Raw genomic sequence first — 17,205 nt, forward strand, 5'->3', positions numbered from 1 at the left:
TAAAAAGGATTGGGGCTCTGCGCTGACAGCAGGGAGCCTGCATGGGATCCTCTGTCTCCCTCTCTCTCTACCCCTTCCCCACTCTCTCTCTCACACACAATAAATAAACTTTAAAATTTTTTTAAATGAGAATAAAAAGGGAAAGTGTAACTATTAAACCACAGGACAAAAGAAGATGTATCCAAAGTGATGGAGGAAAGAAAATACACACACACAAAACCCAAACAAACAAAAAATACAAAGCCTGAACCAAGATGACAGAAATAAGTCATGACAAGAGCAGTTACAATCTCAGATGGCTCCTCTGAAGCAGGATGGTTCAAATGACAGGAAGCCTTAGACTGGACGCTGCCACCACCTTAGCTTCCTTAACCTAAATCAATTACCAAAAGGAAAAACCAAAAACACAAGACAGACAACCTGGATTACTTCTGGAGATTCAATAATTCTGACAAATGATAGACAACTACTTATTTTAATTTCCCCTAACTGAACATTATCATCCATACATACAGATAAATACTCTGTGAAATTGTGATGCATTATGGTTCTTTTCTGCTTAGGAAACCAGCACACCTCCTCACGATAAAAGCCCTTTACAGTATATACTTTAAAAAGTTAAAGACCCTTTATAGAAAATTTTTACATAAGTGCCAATAAAACAGATGATAAATATCAGATTCCAAGTATGTGCGGAAAGATCATTCTTTGCACAATTTACAAAGGAAATGATCATAAATCCATTATACAACTTTGGAACTCCCTCAAACACTTCAAGAAATTTTTTTTTAAGAATTGAGACAAAGGGGAAACGATTTTTTCAGAGAAAATGCTATCTACTCCAACCCTTCTCTCTCATAAGTAGCATGATACTTGTTCCCAGCAGCTGGAGGACACTCTGGTTTGATGGTGCTGAGATTCAAGGCTGGAAATGAGAGCAAAAGGGCAAGACCAACAGACAGAAAGAAGAGAGCCACACTTGGGAGTAACTGCGCTCCTGCCAATGGCAAGACAAAGAATGCACACAAATTTCACATGGATAGAGGTGAACCACATCTAAGAGACAAGCTAGCATACTCGGTCATCTTTAACTCATGTCCAACAGGACCGCTTATCAGGTGATGGGAACTTTGCATAAAGGAAGGTGGAGGTGGGGGGCGCCTAGGTGGCTCAGTCAGTTAAGTGACTGACTTCAGCTCAGGTCATGATCTCACAGTTCCTGAGTTTGAGCCCTACATCGGGCTCTGTGCTGACAGCCCAGAGCCTGGAACTTGCCTCAGATTCTGTGTCTTCCTCTCTCTCTCTGCCCCTTCCCTGCTCACACTCCGTCTCTCTCTGTCTCTCAACAATAAATAAATAAGGAAGGTGGAGGTGGAATGTAAGTCCCAGAAAGGGGAGCAAGGGAGCAAAGCAACTGCAAGAATCAAGTACAAGTGCTCAGAAGCAATATCCCTGAAACTGGGAACCTTGGAAGAATCCAGAACAGTCACCTAGAGAAAGAATCATCTTTGAACATCTGCCACCCACTCAGTCGGTTGAGCTTCGGACTCCTGATTTTGGCGCAGGACATGATCTCATAGTTGTGAGATGGAGCTTCGCACTGGGCGTGGCGCCTGCTTCAGATTCTCTCTCCCTCTACCCCTCCCCCTACCACATGTGTGTGTACTCTTTCTCTCTCACACACACACAAGCACACACACGAAGAAGAAGAAGAAGAAGAAGAAGAAGAAGAAGAAGAAGAAGAAGAAGAAGAAGAAGAAGAAGAAAATAATGTTAAAAAAAGTTAATAATGTTTTAATTTCTCTGTTGCAGTCATCTGGACATATCTTACACCCCTGATATTTAAAGGCAGCTACTGTTTTCTATCCATATATTTTTAAAAGATCTGTATTTTCCCCACTATTCAATCTTACTTCAATACCACCTACCCTAAGAATCACATGGTTAGAAGTTACTCTGTCATCATAGTTAAGAGTAAGCCACCCACAAAAGATTCACTTGTAATAATTAACAAACTACTCCACTTATCCACACATCACAAACACAGAGATATGAATAAAGTTGTGTCAATTATAAGAACACCATTAGCAAATATTTATTTCTCTTATTTTTCTTAATTGTTTATTTATTTTTGAGAGAGAGAGAGAGAGAGAGAGAGAGAGCGAGCACGAGCAGGGGAGGGGCAGAGAGACAGGGAGACACAGAATCCCAAGCAGGTTCCAGGCTCCAAGCTGTCAGCACAGAGCCCAACAGGAACCACTAGATAATGACCTGAGCCGAAGTCTGACACTCCAGCCACTGAGTAACCCAGGTGCCCTAAAGCACACAGATTACATAATGAACCAATCTATTACAGATTCCATGCTCATACAATTTCGAAACAAATCTAAAGGATTTGCATAGTCTAATTCAGTTGTTCCTTAATTTTTGCATTTATAATTGAAATTCATAAATAGCTTCTTGTCTAGAGCTATTTCATTTTCAACAATTTATATTCACTTAGGTTTGTGAAAAAAGGTACTTTAAAAAAGTTTCCTTCTATTTATGGACATAATCTCAGATAATAGGTCTCAAGTCTGTAACCTCATTTTCTATATATTGTTAGTCAGGAACATTTCTTAGAACCAAATCATAGTAAAAACTATGATGAAAATCTGTACTATACTGTATATAACTTTCTATACAAGGAATGATTTCTACTGCCTAGGGTGGACTTCTTAAGACTTTAAGAGGAATCATTTGGGATTCCAAATGGTCCTATGATCTATGCTCTGTTCTTTACAAGGTTATTTTTCAACATGTCTCACTATACAATCAACACAGCATTCTAAGAACACAATTAATCCTTTAAGCAAAGGTTTTTGATATCATAGGTCTTTCAAATGAATTATAGTAACATTTTTCCTCTTTAAATATAAACTTTTAAAATTTTTATATATTTTGGATGATACATTTCTAGGACATTTATCAGTAAGTCCTAATTTTATGAGGCATGGTGTTACTATCACTAAATCACTATCTTATTTAATGCATTCTTCTCAGCCTTTATCTTCTCTTCCTAGTCTTTGCTTCTATTTAATTACATCATTATTTGAATCTATGTTAGTGGCAAAAATTGGCATCCAATTCCCCTCCCTCCCCAAGAACACCTCTCCCTCACTGTATAGTAGACACACGGTTTAGGCAGGCTGAACCTACGCTCTGCTCTGAGGGAGTAGGCCCTAAGTGCACCAAGCCAATTAGGGTAATCAAATTCCTCTGACTACTTACTGTGATCTGGTCAAGGGTGATCTAATCAGATAAAAGCTCAGGACTTATAATCCATTGTTGTGGGAAGTGATCCTTTCTCCCAAGGATGTGAACAAAGAATGTGGCTTCCATTGTTGATGGTAGCAATCTTGCAACCAAGAGGAAAATCAGCATGAGAAGGAACCCCACAAAGGGAGAGAGGGGAGCCGGGAGAATCAAAGAGGTTACAGTAAGAACAAACCATAACTAAAAGCTATGATACTTCCACTTTTCTTTGTAGTTTAAGTCAGTTTGAAATTGCTTTTCTGTTGTCAGCAACCAAAAGCATTCTGATGAAACCCCAAAGAAAAGCATAGAAGAATATTCAGTATGCCATTTCTCAAATTCACATACAATTGCCACTGGGATGGGATGTTTATTCTTACAACTTAGAAAAAGAAGCTGAAACTTAAGACCTGTCTCAGTATCCCACTTTCTTTGCCATTTAACATGGTTGACTAAAAATTTACATTTTAAGAAAAGCTTTTAACAGACGTCTATTTATATGCTTAAGATCACTTTAAGTTAAAATGTTAAATGTAGGAAAATCAAAGCTGTTTAAAGCCTTTTAGGTGAAATGAAACCAAGTGGAAAAAAATTTAAACATCACCCATAGTAAGTTAAGATGTAAATACTAATAATTATGGGTTCTCTTTTTAGTTTCTGGCAAAGAGTGTTTTTTTGTAGAGGTAGTAAAGAGAAACTGATTTGTGGACACCTAAAAAGCACTAAACAAGAATTACATGACAAGCCAGACGAGTCCAATTTTGAAATTTAAAAGATAATAATGTTGAACACAGTCTGAAGGGAAAAACTGAAGAAAGCATTAATTCCTCAACTACAGTGGATATAAAAATATTTTTAGGGGTGCCTGAGTGGCTCAGTCGGTTGAGTGTCCGACTTCAGCTCAGGTCATGATCTCATGGTCTGTGAGTTCGAGCCCTGCGTCGGGCTCTGTGCTGACAACTCAGAGCCTGGAGCCTGTTTCAGATTCTGTGTCTCCCCCTCTCTCTGCCCCTCCCCCACTCGTGCTCTGTCTCAAAAATAAATAAAAACATTAAAAAAAAATATATTTTTAGCTACCTGGTCTTTTTTTTTAAAACCAGGGACCCAAGTGATCTACTTAATTCTACAGTTCCCACATTTTCTCCTTTTTATTTATATGCAAATCAAATCATTTTTGACATTTGATCATTTTTGCCTTTTTTCAAGTTAAACTTTATTTTGGGTCAGTTATAAACTAACACAGTTTTGCTTTATAAATTAGAGATACATATGGTAAATACATTCTCCACAATTATCCATAACGGTTAAAAAGTAATACTGCCATATAAAATTGTCAAAAGCTTAAAATGAGAGAACCCAACCTATCTTTTTTCCTCACAAAAGAACATATATTTCATGCCGAGAACTTAGAGAAAAAAGCTAAATGAAAACAATGAAAATCTCATATACTCCTACTAGTTTACACCTAGGCTGTTTGTTTTGTTTTTTCCCCGTGTGAATGGGGTGAGGGGATGTGGTGGTAATAACCTAAGAAAATACAAATAATCTTACTCAAGAATTAACTTTACTGGGGCCCCTGGGTGGCTCAGTCGGTTGAGCTTCCAACTCTCAATTTCGGCTCAGGTCATGATCCCATGTGATCCAGCCCCATGTCAGGCTCTGCACTAAGTGTGAAGCCTGCTTAAGATTCTCTCTCCCTCTCCCAGTGCCCCTCTCCACTGCGCACACACTTTCTCTCTCTCTTAAATAAAATAAAATAAAATAAAATAAAATAAAATAAAATAAAATAAAATAAAATAAAATAAAATAAACAACTTAAAAATGTCAAAAAAAAAAAAAAAAAGAATTGGGGCATCTCGGTGGCTCAGTTGCTTAAGCATCTGACTCTTGGTTTTGGCTCAGGATGTGATCTCACAGTTCATGGGATCGAGTCCCATGTTGGGCTCTGTGCTGACAGCGTGAAGCCTGCTTGGGATTTTCTCTCTCTCCCATGCTCTCTGCCCCACCCCCACCTCAAAAATAAACACTAAAAAAAAAAAAAAAGAATTAACTTTATTTTTAGGACCTTTAGCATCAGTGCTTATGAAATTAATAATTTGATAAAAATCCCATCTAATCTAAGAGCTTTGGGTACTAAGGACACAATTCCTGCCTCATACCATGTTATAGGTGCCCAAGATCCAAACTGGCATGCATCGGAGAGCAACAGTCCAAACTACTGCAGGTGGGAAGCTTTTAAGGACACAGTAAATAAAGTGAGAAGTAGTGGTGACATTATTACAATACTACCTGGTGTACCTCTCTTAATTTCTCAAGGAACCAAAATGTCTTCTGAGAGTAGGCAGTAGAAGTCAAGTTTCCCTGGTACCAAGTTGGAACAGCAACTTCTTTGGTGGTTTGGATGTTTAGCACAATTGTGTTTTCATTATACCTCAGCTGCCATTATTAATATAAATCCCACATTTTCAAAAGTGGGAAAAAACAAGATATATATTCAAAAGCGCCAACACACTATAAGACTACATGGTATTATATCAAACCTCCAGTTATTTTGTTCTCATTGCAATTACCACTGGCAATGAGTTGGAGAAACACTGTAAAGGCTTGTCATAAATTTCAAAAGGACAAAATTTTATAGGAAACTTTAAGTTCCATTTAGAAATTTCAGTTTTTGGGGCGCCTGGGTGGCTTGGTCGGTTAAGCGTCCGACTTCGGCTCAGGTCATGATCTCACGGTCCGTGAGTTCGAGCCCCATGTCGGGCTCTGTGCTGACCACTCAGAGCCTGGAGCCTGTTTCAGATTGTGTCTCTCTCTCTCTCTGCTCCATCCCCACTCATGCTCTGTCTCTCTCTGTCTCAAAAATAAATAAACGTTAAAAAAAAAATTAAAAACAAACAAAAAAAGAAATTTCAGTTTTTCCCCTACAACCCAGCAATTGCTCTAGTAGGTATTTATCCAAAGGATACAGGTGTGCTGTTTCAAAGGGGCACATGCACTCCAGTATTTACAGCAGCACTATCAACAATGGGCCAAGTATGGAAAGAGCCCAAATGTCCATCAATAGATGAATGGATAAAGAAGATGTGGAATACTCCGTTGTATATAACGGAGTATTACTCAGCAATCAGAAAGAATGAAATCTTGCCATCTGCAACAACTAGAGTGTATTATGCTAAGCGGTATTAGAGAAAGACACATATCATGACTTCATTCATATGTGGAATTCAAGATACAAAACAGATGAACATAAGAAAAGGGAAGCAAAAGTAAAATAAAAACAGGGAGGGGGACAAAACATAAGAGACTCTGAAATATAGAGAACACTAAGAGGGTTGCTGGAGTGGTTGTGGTGGGGGGATGGGCTAAATGGGCAAGGGGCATTAAGGAGGACATTTGTTGGGATGAGCACTGGGTGTTATACACAGGGGATGAATCACTGTATCCTATTCCTGAAATCATTATTACACTGTATGCTAACTAACTTGGGTGTAAATTTATAAATGAATGAATGAATGAATGAATGAATGAATGAAATTTCAGCTTTTCTTGAGGAATTTAACCCCACATTTTATTCTTAAATCCTATAGGTGTAGTTCTTTCCTTTCACATGTATCTTACGCCTTTCTGAACTCAGAGCACTGAGACAGCTTTATCCACGCAATTTCATGAGTCATAACAAAATGTCATCTTATTTGCAGGGATTTTGCTTTCTTTCATGCTAGTTCCCACTCTGACCATATAGTCATCTCCATATGGTCAGAAATAGGCATTTATGGGGCACCTGGGTGGCTTAGTCGGTTAAGTGTCTGACTTCGGCTCAGGTCATGATCTGGCAGCTCATGGGTTCCAGCCCTGCCTTGGGCTCGCTGCTCTCAGGTTATAGCCTAGAGCCTGCTTCAGATCCTCTGTCTCCCTCTCCCTGCCCCTCCTGTGCTCACAGAAGCTCTGTCTGTCTCTCTCTCTCTCAAAAATAAACATTAAAAAAAAAAAAGGCATTTAACAGTTTCTAACTGATTAGAACTGGGAATGCCTATGTGAGTCATATAATTCCAAGGCAGAGACAAATGATCTATAGTACAAAGTATTGTTTACCACTCAACAAGATCATTAGAATAGTGACCTAAGAGATTTTTAAAAATGCTTTGAAATTAATTTAAGTATTCTTAAAAAGAAACCCTTCTAATGTGGAATAAAAAAAAGTGAAGTTCTTTGTTTACCCAAAAGAAAACGCCCCCTGCAAAATACCCCACAATTTACCTCGATAGTAGGCCTTTGTTATTGCATCAAATTCCTCTTGACCTGCTGTATCCCATAACATTAGTCTGACATCTTCATCATTAACTCTGAAACAAGAGATGAATTTATGTCATATGTAAAAGAAAATGTCTTCAGCAACATAACTTTGTACCTATTTTTATTTTTCAAAGATTTGAAGGTTTTAAAACTACATTATTGGTGCTCACTCTGAAAAAATCTGAGTGCTTTTAAATATTGATACTATTACCAATAGTGAAACTAAAGGGGGAAAGACAATCCCTCAAAATTATAACTTTATACATGATTTGAGCTTACCTGTCCTGTTTTCTCCTTTAACACCAGTCACAGACAGTGGTGGCTCTCAGACACTGGCACTGGCAAGGGGATTCCCTTAGGTTAATACTTGCTCTCCTCTTGCTACAAAATTCTAGTGGGTTCTGGCGTACAAGTGATACAGTAAGAATAAGGAAGGAAAGAAATGAAAGAAGCAAAAGACAGAAGTGAGAAAGAAAGAAAGAAAGAAAGAAAGAAAGAAAGAAAGAAAGAAAAAAAGAAAAGAAAAGAAAAGAAAAAAGGAAAGAAAAGAAAAGAGTGACAATGGAAGGAAGAAGCAAGAGGAAGCAATGAGCAAAAGCAAGCAGTTTACCTGCTTGGTTGCCCTTCAACTTATAAATTTACTTGTCATACACTCCATTGTCTTATTCCTGTTCTATAAAGTCACTGCAAATGCTGCATTATAAAATACTGAAACACTGCTCCCAGGGAAATACAGGGTTAGGTTCTTGTAAGCCCTGGTTACATTCTCCCCAACCAATAAATATATAACCTTGGTTTTTTGTGATTCTGTTTAAAGATAGCTTATTTAATGCATATTGTTTATTCATTAATGTTGAAGTCAAAGCCAACAGCACTGTAACTTACGCCTGAATGACGCATACCTAACATACATATTTTCTCTATAAGGCACATCATAGCGTTCTTGTACTTAGGGAAACTAGATGGCACTATGCTTGGGGCCATGTTAAACAGCATCACCTTCAACAAAAAGCACAAAAATGTGGGACAAAAACAGACACACAAAAAAACACTTGTTTATAATATGAGAGATGAAAAAGGAAGTCACCTTGTTCAGTCTAACCTGAGAACGTGCATGTAAGGTACCAAATATTTGCTGCTCTGTGCATATCAATGAATGACCACCAAAGCACTGACCATATTGATTCTGGGATTACAAATAAATTTTAGCAAGTAGATGAATTTGCAAATATGGAATTACAAATAATAAGAATCAACAATATACTTAAAATATAAATATGGACTCTACAAATAACAAGGATCAACTATATACTTAAAATGTTAATTTGGTTCAGATAACAAGTACAAAAATAAATACTATTAAGACTTAAAATGAATCCTCTTAAAATATCTGAGAAAGGAAGTAAACACAGAAGTATCTTTAAAAGAGGGAAACAGGGGCACCTGGGTGGCTCAGTTGTTAAACATCTGACTTTGGCTCAGGTCATGATCTCAGTTCATGAGGCCAATTCCCACATAGGGTGAGCTTTAGCCCCGCTTCAGGTGAGCTCTGCGTCTCCCTCTCTCCCCTCAGCTGACTTGCACCCTCTCTCTTTAAATAAATAAATAAATAAATAAATAAATAAATAAATAAATAAATAAATAAATAAGGATAATAAAATGCAAATTAGAAATTGAACAATCTTTAAAACAATGAGCACAATTATCTTTAACGCTAATGTCTACGCTAGTCAGATTTGTTTAATGTTACTTATTTCTGGGACTCCTGGGTAACTCAGTCAGTTAGGCTTAGGTCATTATCTCACGGTTCATGGCTTCAAACCCGCAATGGGTTCTCTGCTGTCAGTGCACAGCCCGCTTCAGATCCTCTGTCTCCCTCTCTCTCTGCCCCTCTCCAACTTGCTCTCTCTCAAAAATCAATACTTAAAAAATACATATAGATATGGGCGCCTGGGTGGCTCAGTCATTTGAGCGTCTGACATCGGCTCAGGTCATGATCTCGTGGTTCGTGGGTTTGAGCCCCGAGTCGGGCTCTGTGCTGACAGCTCAGAGCCTGGAGCCTGCTTTGGATTCTGTGTCTCCCTCTCTCTCTCTGCCCGTCCCCTGCTCACACTCTGTCTCTGTCTCTCAAACATAAATAAACATTTTTAAAAATTAAAAAAAAAAAATATATACACACACACACACACACATACATACACATGCATGCTTGGGGTATGGGGGAATGGGCATAATGAATGAAGGGCAGTGGGAGATATAGGCTCCTAGTTATGGAATGAATAAATCACGGGAATGAAAGGTACAGCATAGAAAATGTAGTCAATAATATTGTAATTGCATTGTATGGTACCAGATGTAGCTACACTTGTGGTGAACATAGCTTAACCTACAGAGAGTTGAATCATTTTGTTGTATACTTAAAACTAATGTAACATTATGTGTTGACTATACTCAGAATAAAAAAAATTAAAATAAAATTTCCTTAAAAGTTCTGAGGACTAGGGGCGCCTGGGTGGCTCAGTCGGTTAAGCGTCCGACTTCAGCTCAGGTCACGATCTCACGGTCCGTGAGTTCGAGCCCCGCGTCGGGCTCTGGGCTGATGGCTCAGAGGCTGGAGCCTGCTTCGGATTCTGTGTCTCCCTCTCTCTCTGCCCCTCCCCCGTTCATGCTCTGTCTCTCTCTGTCTCAAAAATAAATAAAAGTTAAAAAAAAAAAAAAAAGTTCTGAGGACTAATGACAAAAAGTGTCACTCTTGACATGTTTTAGAATCCAAATGGATCTACTAAAGTAAGATTTCCTTTTCATAGGAGTATTTAATCCTGCCAAATCTGCTCTTATTTCTTTAAAACAAATGATCAATTCTCGAACTTCCAGATAGTCTTAGGATCCCATAATATAAGAGCTGAAAACTATACTGAGAGACAGGTAATTTCCCTTCCACATAAAGCAGGCATGCCTCATTTTATTGCACTTCGCTTTACTGGGCTTCACAGATACTGTGTTTTTTTACAAATGGCAGGTTTTTGGCAACCCTGCATTTAGCAATCATATCAGCACCATTTTTTCCAACAGCATCTGCTCACTTTGAGTCCCTGTGCCACATTTTGATAATTCTTAGAATATTCCAAATTTTTTCATTATTATCATATTTGTCATGGTGATCTGTGAATAGTGATCTTTAATGCTACTACTATAATCGTTTTGGCTGCCACAAACCACTTCCATATAAGATAGCACACTAAATGGAACAATGTTGTGTGTGTTCTCACTGTTCCACCATCAGTCATTCCCCCATCTCGCTCCTTGGGCCTGCCTATTCTGAGACACAGCCATACTGAAATTAGGCCAATTAATAACCTTACAAGGGCCTCTAAGTGTTCAAGTGAAAGGAAGACCCACACATCTCTGACTTTAAATCAAAAGCTAGGTGGCTCAGTCGGTTAAACGTCCAACTTTGGTTTGGGTCATGATCTTGCAGTTTGTGGGTTAGAGCCCCGTGTCGGGCTCTGTGCTGACAGCTTAGAGCCTGGAGCCTGCTTCGGATTCTGTGTCTCCCTCTCTCTCTACCCCTCCCCCACTCGCACACACATGTGTGCGCGTGCTCTCTCTAGAAAATAAACATTAAAAAAATTTTAAAAAGCTAGAAATGATTAAGCAGTGAGGAAAGCATGTTGAAAGCTGAGAGAGGCTGAAAGCTAGGCCTCTTGTGCCAGTAAGCCAAGCTATGAATGAAAGGAAAAATTCTTGAAGGAAATCAAAGTGCTGTCTCACGGGTGCCCGGATGGCTCAGTCAGTAGAGCATACAACTTGATCTCAAGCCCCACATTGGGTGTAGAGATTACTTACATATTTACTTACTTACTATCTACTAAATAAATAAATAAATAAATAAGCAAGCAAGCAAGCTACTCCAGTGAACACACAGAACGTAAGAAAGCGAAACAGCTGTACTATTTATAGCGAAACAGCTGTACTATTTATATGGAGAAAGCTTTTGTGATCCGGACAGAAGATATAACCAGCCACAACATTCCCTCAAACAAAAGCCCGATACTCCAGAGCAAGGCCCTAACTCTCTTCAGTTCTATGAAGGCAGAGAGGTGAGGAAGCTGCAGAAGAAAAGACTGAAGTTAGCAGAGACTGGCTCATGAGGTTTAAGGAAAGATGCTGCTGCCTCTATGACATCAAAGAGCAAGGTGAAACAGCAGGTACTGATGCAGAAGCTGCAGCAAGTTACCCAGAAGATCTAGCTGAGATAATTAACGAAGGTGGCTACACTAAGCCACCAATTTTCAATGTAGGTGAAACAGCCTTCTATTGGAAGGAGATTCTATGGAGGACGTTCATAACTAGAGGAAAGTCAGTACCTGGCTTCAAAGCTTCAAAGGACAAGTTAACTCCCTTGTTAGGGGCTAATGCAGCTGGTGACTTTAAGTTGAAGCCAATACTTATTTACTATTCTGAAAATTCTATGGCCCTTCAGAATTATACTAAATCTACCCTGCCTGTGCTCTATAAATGGAACCACAAGGCCTGGATGACAGCACATCTGTTTACATCATGGTTTACTAAATATTTTAAGCCCACTGTTGAGACCTACTGCTCAGGAAAAAAATTCCTTCAAAGTATGACTGCTCATTGACAATGGACCTGGTCACCCAAGAGGTCTGATGGAGATGTACAATGAGAGAATGTTGTTGTCATGACTGCTAACACAACATCCATTCTGCAGGCCATTTGACTTTCAAGTCTTAGTATTTAAGAAATATATTCTGTAAGGCTATGGCTGCTACAGATAGTAATTCCTCTGATAGATCTGGGCAAAGTAAATCGAAACTTTATAGAAAGGATTTACCACTGTAGATTCCAATAAGAACATCTGTGATTCACTGGAAGAGGTCAAATATCAACATCAACAAGACTTTGGAAGAAGTTGATTCCAACCCTCACGGATGACTCTGAAAGGTTCAACGACTTCCATGGAGGAAGTATCTGCAGACGTGGTGGAAATAGCAGGACATGGAGCCTGAAGATGTGATTGAATTGCTGCAATCTCATGATAAAACATGAGCAGATGAGGAGTTGCTTATTATAAATGAGCAAAGAAAGTGGTTTCTTGGCATGGAATCTAGTCCTGGTGAAGATGCTGTGCAGACTGTTGAAATGACAAGAAAGGATTTAGAATATTAAATAAACTTAGCTGATAAGGTAGCAGCAGGGTTTGAGAGAATTTTTTTAAAGTTTTTAATTTTAATTCCACTATAGTATAACATACAGCGTTATATCAGTTTCAGGTGTACAATATAGTGATTCAACAGGGTTTGAGAATTGACTCCAATTTTGAATGAAGTTCTACTGTGGGTAAAATGCCATCAAACAGCATCACATGCTACAGGGAAATCATTCCTGAAAGGCAGAGTAAATCAGTGAAGCAAACTTCACTGTTGTCTTATATTAAGAAACTACCACAGCCACCCCAACATTCAACCACCACCCTGATCAGTCAGCAGCCATCAACATCAAGACAAGACCTTCACCAGCAAAAAGATTAAGACTCAGTGAAAGATCAGAGGATGGTTAGCATTTTTTAGCAATACAGTATTTTTTAAATTTTTAATATTTAATTTTTTTAACATTTATTCATTTTTGAGAGTGAGAGAGAGAGAGCAGGAGTGGGGGAGGGGCAGAGAGAGTGGGAGACACAGAATCAGAAGCAGGCTCCAGGCTCTGACCTGTCAGCACAGAGCCCGACGTGGGACTTGAACTCACCGCGAGATCATGACCTGAGCCGAAGTCGGATGCCCAACCGACTGAGCCACCCAGGTGCCTGAGCAATACAGTATTTTTAAATTAAGGTATGTACATTTTTTTAGACATAATGCTGTTGCATACTTAATAGACTACAGTAAAATGTAAACATAACTTTTATATGCACTGTGCAACCAAAAAATTCATTTGACTTGCTTTATTGTGGTAGTCTGGAACAGAACCTGCAAAATCTCCAAGTTGTGCCTATAAGGGACAGAAATCTCATTACAGTCAAGCATCAGTTTGACTTTAAGAAGTACGCAAGGTGCCACCAATAAATATAACATCAGATACAAGACAGAAAGTGGGGAGGGGAGTATGAAAAAAGGGGGGAAATGAGGAAGGGAAAACAGATGAAAGGTGAAAAAAGGCAGAAGAATAAAGATATACACAGGAATATGTTAACTAACTGGAATCTAAATAAAAGCTTGAAACATTAAAAAGAAAAAAAAAAGATACACACAGTAATAAGTATTTGAAAACCACCACAGAATGTCTCATTAGCCACAGTCACTAGACTCCTAACCTTGGACTATACTATAATTAGTATTATTCCAGTGAAAGTCCTAGATATAGTTCACAAATCAAAACTTCATAAATCAAAACTCAGGGGATAAAATGGCCAAGTACATACTGGATTTGTCGCTCCAAAAAATCAACTCCAATGGTTTTCTTGTAGTCTTTTGTAAAAATGCCTTTGCAATATCGCTGAATCATACTTGACTTTCCAACTGCTCCATTCCCTACAACCACCATCTTGATAGCCACTTCCATATCTTCCTCCAACATTTTTGCAGTTGAAAAGGTTTCTGAACCAACTTTAATTCCAGGTGATCAGATCTTCTCAAATCTGTGGTTTAAAATGAAATTATTTTTCATAACATAAAAATTGTACAAAATAAGCTATAATTGTTTTATGGAGAAATAATTATATTGCACTGCAAGAATTTGTTTCCATGATGGAGGCCCTCTTACCATCCTGTTTAGATCATGTAAATTATTTGAAAGGAGGAACAATAATATCATTCATTTCTGAATCCTGATCAGTAGCAAAATGTATGATATCTAGGTATTAATAAAGGCCTAGATTACATAGTTCTACCTTTCACGGAGACTAAGATTAAGATGGTCAGTGTTAGAGTTGAGGTCTGATTTAAAGTTGCTCTTAGTGAAGTTACTGCTTGACCTCTTTAAACTTCAGTTTACTAAGGATATTTATCTCACAAGATTGTTGATCAATGGCACATATAAAGCACTAAGCATAATGAAAATCGAGCACTCAAAAAATGGTAGTTTCATACAACATAATAAATCCTCCATAGTCACCACCATATGGGTAACAAATAAAATATCTAAGAAAACTGCTTTTTCAACCTCACAAGTAATAATTACTATCCCTAGAAAAGCACCCCTAAGAAAGATTTTGTATAATATACAACTGTGTGTCAGCACTGAACTCTTACAGTGCTTCACTGTTCAGGTTATAATGAATGCTTTATAAATAATCTTATACCACACATTCTTTCTTTAGTTTCAGACTAGTTACAGTTACTCATATAATGAAAGTAATACAATGTGTACTGTCTGCATTTTAGATTGAAAAGAACAGAAAGTCAATTTCTTCTATTTCTTAAAATTACTAAATTCCTATTATACAATATTATATTCCAACTACCTTAACTGAAAATCCATCTATACAACCATTACATAAAACAAGTCTGAAACATGAAGAACATTTCCCCCATCCCCCACCACGGAGTCTCAGTAATTGTCCCTACCGCTTCACAAATTTGCACAATCATAAGAATCATCTAGGAGGATTTGTTCAAGTATAGGTTCTAGGTCTCCACCTCAAACATAATTAAATGATGAAAAAAAAAAAAGTATAAGAATGAAAAGAAGACTATGGTAGGAGCAAAAATACAGGTAAATACAAGACTTCTCTTGAATGTTCTAAATTATGTTGGACTCAAACACAATTGTGTGGTTTTCAGTATGTATAGAGAAAATATTTATGATAGCTAATTATAAATGGGAGAAGATAAAGGAATGTAAAGGAAGGTAAAGTTTCTATGCTTCACTTGAACTGGTAAAATGTTGACTCCAAAAGACTGTGATAAATTATATATATAAGTGTATATATATGTGTGTGTATATATAAGTGCATATATATGTGTATATTACATGTATACATATATATGTATGTATACATATACACATATATGTGTGTGTACATATATTTATACATACACATATGTACATACATAGTGTGTGTGTGTGTGTGTATATATATATATAGTGTAATATCCAGAGCAACTACTGAAGTTACAAAGAGATATACTTAAAACAAAATTAAAGTCTAATAACAATAAAACAATCAGAATCTAACTGACATTTATAGAACTGTCCACACAACAGAGTATACTTCTTTTTAAGTATCTATTAAATCTATCTACTAAATATATACCAAGATAAAACAAATTCCAGGTGATTTAAAAAAAAAAACAAACCTCAACAAACTTAAAATAATCAGACCACAATGCAGTCGAACTAGAAATAATTAACAGAAAACAGAAAGATAACAGGAAAATCTCCAAACATTTGCAAACTAAAAACAATGTGTGAGCCAAAGACTGAAGCTGAAGATAATTTTTTTTTTAAGAGAGAGAGAGCGAGCATGAGTGGGAAGAGGGGCAGGGAGGGAGGGAGAGAGAATATCTTAAGCAGGTTCCATGTTCAGTGTGGAGCCTGACATGGGGCTCGATCCCATGACCCTGGGATCATGACCTGAGTCGAAATCAAGAGTCTGGATGCTCAACCGACTTGAGCCACCCAGGTGCACAAGAAAAAATTTTTTTTTAATTTTTAAATTTTTAAACAATTTTTAAATTTTTAAATAATTGAATGAAAAGGAAAATACAACATGTGAAAATCTGTGAGACATAGCTAATGTAGTGCTGAAAGAGAAAATTTATAGCACTAAATGCTTACCTTAGAAAAGAAGAAAAGTCTCAATCATTTAAACTCCCACCTCAAGAAACTAGAAAAAGAGCAAAATAAACCCAAAGCAAAATGATGGAAAAAATAAAGAACAGAAATCAATGAAATTGGAAACAGAAAAACAGGGAAAATTAAACAAAAAACTGTTTCTTTAAAGATCAGTATAACTGACAGAAAAAAAAAAAGAGAATACACAATTTACCAATATTAGGAATAAAATCAAGAATGTCACTATGGACTCTGTGGACTCCAAAGGATAATACAACAGACAACTCTACACACATAAATTTGACAACATAGATGAAATGGACCAATTCCTTAAACAGGATTAACTACCACAACTCACTCAATATGAAATAGATAATTTGAATAGCCCTATAACTATAAAGGAAATTGAATTTGTAACTTAAAACCTCAAAGAAAAATCTCCAGGCTCAGGTGATTTCATGGGAGAATTCTATCAAGCTTTTCAAGAATTGACACCAACGATACACAATCTCTTCCAGAATACTGAAAAGAGGGGAACACTTCCCAACTTATTTTATAAAGCCAGCATTACCTTGACACCAACACCACACAGACAGTACAAAAAAGAAAACTGGACAAATATCCCCTCATGAACACAGACACACCAAAGTCCTCAACAAAATATTAGCAAGTCAAATCCAGGAATATATAAAAAGAATCACCAGGACCAAGTGGGCTTTGTTCTGGGAATGCAAGGGTGGTTCAATACCTAAAACCAATCAGTGTAATCAACCATATTAACAAAGCAAAGAAAAACCTCATCACCATATCAACTGATACATA

General features: G+C 37.5%; 1 protein-coding gene across 1 annotated transcript in view; it reads right to left on the bottom strand.

Moving 5' to 3' along the window:
- Window positions 1-17,205, bottom strand: part of RAB23 (RAB23, member RAS oncogene family) — a 34,279-nt gene that overhangs the window by 11,269 nt on the left and 5,805 nt on the right. The window contains exons 2-3 of the mRNA XM_019457511.2: window positions 14,030-14,245; window positions 7,552-7,637 (exon numbers count right to left, since the gene is read on the bottom strand). Coding sequence (XP_019313056.2) covers window positions 7,552-7,637; window positions 14,030-14,184 — 241 coding nt within the window. The 5' untranslated portion in view covers window positions 14,185-14,245. The remainder of the gene's footprint in view (window positions 1-7,551; window positions 7,638-14,029; window positions 14,246-17,205) is intronic.

The sequence above is a fragment of the Panthera pardus genome, unplaced genomic scaffold (assembly GCF_024362965.1).
Source record: "Panthera pardus isolate Hobbes unplaced genomic scaffold, ASM2436296v1 HiC_scaffold_17, whole genome shotgun sequence".
NCBI lineage: Eukaryota > Metazoa > Chordata > Mammalia > Carnivora > Felidae > Panthera > Panthera pardus.